The 8,033-nt window shown below is 39.0% G+C and overlaps 1 protein-coding gene across 2 annotated transcripts in view; it reads left to right on the top strand.

Moving 5' to 3' along the window:
• Window positions 1-8,033, top strand: part of LOC107704781 (periostin-like) — a 14,449-nt gene that overhangs the window by 609 nt on the left and 5,807 nt on the right. For both annotated transcript variants that reach the window (XM_016507807.1, XM_016507806.1), the window contains exons 2-10: window positions 560-658; window positions 3,692-3,756; window positions 3,911-4,068; window positions 4,163-4,327; window positions 4,417-4,563; window positions 4,635-4,776; window positions 6,482-6,694; window positions 6,777-6,911; window positions 7,714-7,862. In XM_016507807.1, the coding sequence (XP_016363293.1) occupies window positions 560-658; window positions 3,692-3,756; window positions 3,911-4,068; window positions 4,163-4,327; window positions 4,417-4,563; window positions 4,635-4,776; window positions 6,482-6,694; window positions 6,777-6,911; window positions 7,714-7,862 (1,273 nt within the window). The remainder of the gene's footprint in view (window positions 1-559; window positions 659-3,691; window positions 3,757-3,910; window positions 4,069-4,162; window positions 4,328-4,416; window positions 4,564-4,634; window positions 4,777-6,481; window positions 6,695-6,776; window positions 6,912-7,713; window positions 7,863-8,033) is intronic.

The raw sequence follows: 8,033 nt of genomic DNA, 5'->3' as shown, positions 1-8,033 counted from the left end.
GGGAAAAAAATGACAATTGATGTATTATAAAAACAGTCTACTAAGAATTAAACAGTTTATTTAAAAGTATATATTTAGGCTACCTGATACAATGTTATTTGTGTTTTTTACATTTTTTTTTAAATTTGTAATAATTTTTATATCTTAATTTTAATAATGTTACTTTATTTTTATTTTATTCGATGTTTCATATTTTGTTTGAAATTGTATTTTATTATTGTAATTTTCTAATAATTACATTTTTTTTTTAATGAACTCTGAGTGTATTATTTATTTGTTTGTACAAAGACCTTAATATGCATTAAATAATTAAAGTTAATATTATATTACTTTAGGTATATTTATATATATTTATAAAACAACTTAATAGGTATATTTAAGAAATAGGTATATTAATGTTCATTGTTTTAAATGTACCTTTATTTCATTAAAGCTAAACCTTATTGTCCCAGTTTTAAAGAAAAGCACCATGCTGTCACACACACACACACACAAAGCACATCTGTTGCACTCCTCTGTCTTAGCTTTACTCATTTCATCCTGTCTTACCTCTCTGCAGACCAAATATGTGCGCTCTCCAGCAAGTGGTGGGGACAAAGAAAAAATACTTCAGCACTTGCCGTAATTGGTACCAAGGGGCCATCTGTGGAAAGAAAGCGTAAGTGTGATGTTTTATGATTTCTGGAGGCTATTCCAAATCCTGTCTCTTTGACAGACACTGGAAAGTTCCAGCTGCTCCAATGGTCAAAGGTGAAAGGTCACTGTCCCAACTGGTAAGAGTGTGTGAAGATTTCCAACAGTTACATGCACATATGATTTCCTACTTAAGCAGATCTCCAAATTCAGCTTAATAGTTGGATTTACAATGCTTTAAACAACTTTGAAAAATACAAAATTTGACAGCAACAGTAGATTTACAGCAGCCTGGCTGCCAAAACAAAGAATGGATAAATAGAAAAAGAATTACTCCACTGCTACTAACCAAAGTCCATGCGTTACTACAGCACTCCGGAGAACTGCAGAACCTTAATTGGTATAAAATGGTGAGACCCACTGACATTGTCAGGACATGCCATCGATGATTAAAGAAAGCAGTAGAGCTCGCCTGGAGTGCTTGGCTTGTGTTGAAACACCTTTCCTTAAATTTCTGTCCTAAGGCAAAAATACACAGCTGTCTACAAGGTGGAAATGTCAGCAGGATCTTTTGTTTATCGGGAAGCTCTGTGGCAAAACTAAGTGAACTTAATGATGTGTAAAATGTAAAAACCCACAACAACAAAAAAAAGATTGCAACATCTAGATCAACAATATGCAGGAAGATGAGCGCAAAGTCCTACTGTGAAGGCTCCAGTAATGACCTGGTGGTTTATGGAGAACAGCATGGTCAACCACAACCGTTGATTCATGTAGAGTTTGTTATGCCTCTGGTTTCGAATTCTTTTTCTGTGGTTGGAAAAGAGAGGAAACGGCAACGTAAAGAGGTTACCAGGGCCTTTCACGTGTGACCAAACAGCACTGTTTTGAGGTAACCTCCAGTGGTTTCAAACTTCCTTACTTGCAAATCCAGACTTGCCTGCAATATTCTGTAGATTTTCTGCTTCCCTTGCAGTTTTGATTATTGGAAAGCCAGGAACTGTTCTGCTCCGAGTATTTTCTCTGCACTTAGCAGACCATTACATAGCGGTCTGGCAATCTTTGTAAATATCTGGTTTAGTATGTTTAGCCTACATAATTGAGATGAGTATGACAGTCCTAGATCTCTCGCAAAGATTGGCGCAAAAAAACTATATCACTGATGGCTTCACAAAGTGCAGATGAGGGAAGATGGCAGATTACTACCTTTTGAAGTGTCCATTTTCATTCAAATGATCGGTTTGATGTTCTACAAAGCTTATCTAGATATATTTTGCTAGATATCTCCACCATCTGATGGTTTTAACTCCATCCTGATGGTTTGAACATGTGCGTAATGTTGTGGATCCTTTGAACTGGTGACTCACTAGGCAGAACTTCAGTGAAATTGGAAAATCTGACCTTCTCCCCAATGATTAATGTAGCCATATTCCCTCAGAGTGTCTGGTCAAAAGGAGTCATGTTTTCCTCCGGTTTTTGGGAGAGATTCTTTAGAAGCTCATGTTCTAGCGAGACTCTAATGACTTCATCGACATCCCTCGCCTCCCCTTTCACTGTGCTTCACTTCCATAGAAGACTCGGAGGCCAGAAATGATCCAAAACTATTGCTTCTGGATCCTCTGTACAGCGGTCACATAGAGGACAACTTTGAAATCCCAATTAGGTTCTTACAGTCTCGTGATTGCACAATCTCAGAGACTTATCAGTTTCCAATGTTCCACAGAACTCAGCACTGGATGTCATTTCTCATTTGGTGATTTGCAGGCTGTTTTATCTGTTTGGGGAATTCAGCAACTTGCATCACATGGAACCGTTTTGCTGGTGTGGAGATTTCCAAGTGCGGCAGCCCACTAACCCTGACTAGTGTCCATCTGTGAATCTAGAGTGCGTTTAATATCAGCAGCTTTGAGAACTTCTCAGCGGATCGTAACTCTCCAGTGGTGTTTTCTCAGAGAACCATATAAAAAAACCTGTTTCCCATTAAAAGCTATTTATTAACTCTACAATACGGCTGCTATATAGTTGCTATAATTAGCTTAGGTGAGTTTATTGAGCCCATTATTCATATTAAGAGCTTGTTATGATGCATATGAACTTGGAACTGCCTTATCACACACTAAAGGGAATGGAAAGGAAATAAACAACAATAATGATACATAAAAATATCTGTTTATGGTGTTATTTAAAATCCTAATGTACGTCAAGTCTGCACAAGTCAAAAACATTATTTCCTTAATTTACATGATGCTTAATAAAATAATTTGATATGCACATGTGTAGATTTATATTTAGACACTTATGCATATTTGTAATGTTTTATAATGTATTAATTAATTATTGTTTATTAAATATAATTTTGAATATATATATTTATATAATTTTATATATATAATTTTGAATATATTATTTATATATTTTTAGATTCTATTTTTGGCTTCTTAATTCTACCAGAACAAAATGGCTTTTCATCCATGAGATTCAATTTGTGTGGTCATGGAAATATATTTACAAGCTTGGTTTGAAGGTTTAAAGAGCCGCTTTCAAAGAAAACAGAAAAACCATAGAATGCGCCCTTCATTACTGGAAAACTGCTGATTCGACATTTCCTTCCATTGTACATTGTAACTTCCAAACCAACGTTTCACTGGGTTATAAATTTGCTTTAAAGGCATCCTGGATCCAAAAAATACCCCTCAGCCTTACCAAACCACCAAGCTGGTCTCAGCGCTTAGCTTCAGGGCACTTAAAGTATTAATGCAATGCTGTGACAACATAATGATAGTGAAATACAGCACAAACCTCAGGACCACATAGCATGTTTATGTACAAAGACAGTTAATGGTTACCATATGGACAGACTGTCTGTCCAGGACCATGAACTGTGTTATCATTAAAACCGGGATAGCTTGTAACGATGAGTGAATGGCATTCAAGAAAAAAATGAATTTGAGCCTGTACACTACTGGTATTTTATTTTTTCAAATGGCGCCATATGTCTGAGATTCAATACTCACTTAACACATGTTCTTCTTGTTTTCTATCTTCCTTCTTCGTCCAGGACTGTGTTGTATGAGTGCTGCCCAGGTTACATGAAGCTGGATGGTATGCGCGGCTGTCCTGCAGGTTGGTTTCTTAATAGTTGCTTACTGACCAGTCAGACATTGGAAAATCATTAAGTATGGCTATATTGTCAATACATTAATTAGATTGTAACCTAATTTGAAAGCTACAATCTCAAAGCTAATCCTGCAGCCAATCTGTGTCATTTTTCTTGCAGTTGCTCCCATTGACAACGTGTTTGGCACCGTCGGCCTGGTCAAAGCTACAACGACCCAGGACTACTCTGCTCTATCCAAGCTACGGGAAGAGATCGAAGGTGCCGGGTCGTACACTTTCTTCGCCCCCAGTAATGATGCCTGGGATCTTCTCGATCCGGTAACATCTCATTCCTTCTTTCTCCCTGCAGCACACACATGAAAATTGAGTAATTCCTCGACTGTTTTCCAATGGCTTGCTCTTTGTCCTACAGGAGGTAAGGAATGCTCTGGTGAGCAATGTTAATATTGAGCTGTACAATGCTCTGCACTACCACATGGTCAACAAACGCCTGCTTACCAAAGACCTCAAGAACGGAATGACCACCACCTCCATGTACAACGACTTGAACCTGCTCATCAATCATTACTCCAATGGGGTAAGTTGATATCTTGAGAAATGGAGGGTTACGTTATAGGTTACTTGCGTCTCCATGAGGAACTAATTTTACATGTGGTTCTCGTTCAGGTTGTCACAGTGAACTGTGCCAGGATCATTCACGGCAACCAGGTGGCCACCAATGGAGTGGTCCACGTCATTGACCGCGTCATCACGGCCGTTGGCAACACTATTCAGGATGTGATCGAAGTGGAAGACGACCTGAGTACTTTGAGCGTAAGTCTTAAGGAAACTTGGAACCGTGTAGTCAATGAACCAAATTTGTTTGTGCTCCATTTCTTTTCCAGACTGTGGCCACTGCATCCGGTTTGATTGAGAAGCTGGGTCAACCGGGACACTTCACCCTGTTCGCCCCAACCAATGATGCCTTTGACAAGCTGGATAGAGAGGTTCTGGATAGGCTTATGGAAGACAAGAATTCCCTCCAAGGTAAACCCAAGCACCAAGACGTAAAGCCCCATGCGCTATTCTCAAACAGAGTGCTTTAAGTTGCTGAAGGGAAACGTTAAGTCCCATATTGATGGCAGACTTGGCACAAAGAAAGGCTTTATTCTTATTTAATGAGACAAAGGTGCAGGAAATCAAGGGACTGGCGGTTCCCTCGTAGCGTGTTTGTTGATCTGAGTCAACTGAGTGAGGCAGTGTGTTATTTCACCCCATTTCTAACCAGATGGGCCCGCTGTACCCCAAGCTGTAGACCTGGAATTCTCAGACAGTTGGCAAACAGTGCCATAACCACACTTATGGGACTACTTTGAGATTTAAACAGGGTTACAGTTGAGCCACTTGGAGATGAGATCAAATCTGAAGGTTTTCGGCAGCAGAACTAAAGTTTATGGGTACGTCTTACAGTATTTTCAAAATACTGTGGTTGATGTTTGCTTTGGAGTTCGGAAACATTAGCTTTCCCGGTGATCATGTAAAAGAATTACGTAATGCCCACTCTCATGAATATAAGGTTTGTCTAAAATACAATAAGGGTTATATTAACTGCTCGAGTGAAACTAAAATAAAACTAATATTATGGCCAAATCTGTTGTGCCAAACGGAAAGACATTTGATCTGCTACTTAAGCGGAAGCCAGGGAAATGAAAAAGGAAAACTCCAAGCTTAACCTAGATACTGATGCCTGGTACAGTTAGCTATTCACTGCATATAATACCATCAAATTCAGCACATGGCGAGAGAACAATGGTTTGTGTTTTCCAGAGTGATCCAGAATGCATTTTATAACCGTTAAAGCAGTATGTTCATCTTAAGGCCAAAGGAGAAAGATCTAAGACCTTCTGAAAAGAGCATCGTTCTTGTCTTGCCAAAAACATATAGACAGGAAACAGCTGTTAGCTTTACAATCCAGTGAAGATTGGCGGCGATGGGATCTCTGCCCTCTTATTAGTCCCTAGCCAGATATTTGACGTGAGATCAGAGCGCTCCATTTCCAGTCAAATGGCTTGGAGCTGCTGAGAGACTCACTCAGAGAGGACCCAAAGGCTCCCAAGGACCCCTTATGGAAACGAATGGGTGATGCAGTGTCATAATGGATTACATGCATGCATTTGCATGCTGTCTACATAATCTATAAATAAACTATAGAATTTTAAAGACAAATTTTAAAGGTCATGAAATTAAAGTTTTGTGGCTTTAGGTCCATGTCTGTTAGCTTTGAAGATACTGTTTCTATATGCTAGTGCCTATCTTGGCAGATACAGGCATTTCAAATTTAAAACCATTCTCTTCCAGGAAATCAAATTAGAAATTTGATCACATACGTTGCACTACACAGATTTTTATTCAATCAAAAGCTCTCTAGAATGAGATCTGCAGTCAACTAGCAAGGAAAATTTTTTTCGACATGCCCTGCCTAAACTTTCTGGAACTGTGCTTGCCAAGTGATTTAATGCAAATTAATATCATGTTAAATCACTGTGCAAAATTGTCATTTAGCATGTTTGTATGATGCATTTTCAAATCCGACTCATTCCCATTTGTGATTTTTACCTGATGTGGTATGTTCTAAACATTAAAAAAACATAACAAATGTAATTTTTCCATGATTTCCTCATATCTCAAGAGGTGTGTAAGATGAATAACAGATGTGCTTGGATGACAGAGACTAATGTTTCTTCTCTTCCAGCTCTCCTCAACTACCATCTGTTGAACTCTGTTCAGTGCTCCGAGGCCATCATGGCCGGCACGTCTTACGAGACCCTGGAGGGCAGCAATATTGAGATTGGCTGCGATGGAGACAGTCTCACAGTCAACGGCATCAAGATGGTACTCAAGAAGGACATCGTCACCACCAATGGAGTCATCCACCTCATCGATCAAGTCCTCATGCCCGACTCTGGTTAGCTTTACCTCCTACCATCCTTCAGAAATCATTCTAACATGCTTTTTAAATATTAGGATTTTGCTTTTTTTCTTCAAAGCTAAGCAGGTTATGGAGTTGGTTGGACAATCTCAGGGCACCTTCAGTGACATGTTGACAGAGCTGGGCTTGTCTGCAGCTATGAGACCCCAGGCTGAGTACACGCTCCTGGCTCCACTGAACACAGCCTTCAACGGTGAGCAAACAAGTCTGAATACATGTCAATCTCTCTTTCTACCTCCCTTTAACTAACTTTCATAGTCTCCTTGCCTTAACACAGCTGCTGGTTCCTTCTCTTTCATTGTCTGTTTTAATTCTACCTTAGCAAGGCCTGTGTTCTTTCAATTGCTGATGTGCCTTGCCTCTGTTAACCTCCGCAGTCCCATAACTATAACTTTGATTCCTCACAGGATAGCAGGTGTAAAAACAGATGATTCATACAGTGCATGTGTATGGAAAATGGCAGCTTGCTGACACGGTAGCTGTATTTGTTAATCTCTGGGCCTCGTCGGGCTTCCAGCACTGAAAGAAAGGGGAGACAAAAGCTTCTGTTATCCCACCTCCCAAATAGAAGGTTTCAGACCTCACAGGAGGCTAGGCTAGATCTTTCACCTCATCATCACATGTTTGTAGTTCATTTGTGGCTAATGACAGGTGAACACATTCATAACATTATATTTACAGGGTAAATTGTTCATTTTACTAGGCTGCATGGGGGAAAAGGGACAGTGCCTGGGGTTGCAATAACTAAAAGTCCTGTCTGGGAATGCACATTCCAAAAAACTGCTCTCCGCTAAAGGCCGGCCAAGTTTTACATGTTACAGTTTGAAACATATTATGTTTCTGCGGAACAGCCTCTTTGGTAATGTGAATGTTTTAATCTATAAGAGGTTGCTGGGTTTTTCTAATCACACTAAATCAGAGTTGCATTGTATCATGTTACAAATGTTGTGACAATTTAGGTTTTTAGTGCAAACCTTTTTTCTTCTGCAATCTAGATGAGGTGATGTCCATGGACCAGAGCTTCCTGAAGATCATTCTGGAAAACCACATCCTGAAGAATAAGATTGTGCTGAGTCAGCTGTACAATGGTCAGCGTCTGGAAACACTTGCAGGAAAATTTCTCAGAGTCTTCGTTTACCGCACAGTCAGTGTTGTTTTATATGTCCTTCTTCTTGATTTACTTATCATTTGTAAAATCCGTATGGTAAAAAAATGTAAATATATAAAAATATAATTAATTGAAAATAATTAATTAAATTCATGATTAATTAATTAATTAATTAAATGGTTTATTTAATCATACATTTTACTGCTT

Source organism: Sinocyclocheilus anshuiensis, unplaced genomic scaffold (assembly GCF_001515605.1).
Source record: "Sinocyclocheilus anshuiensis isolate Anshui unplaced genomic scaffold, SAMN03320099.WGS_v1.1 scaffold758, whole genome shotgun sequence".
NCBI lineage: Eukaryota > Metazoa > Chordata > Actinopteri > Cypriniformes > Cyprinidae > Sinocyclocheilus > Sinocyclocheilus anshuiensis.
Note: the sequence above shows the minus strand (reverse complement) of the source record. Positions and strands in the feature narration are given on the sequence as shown.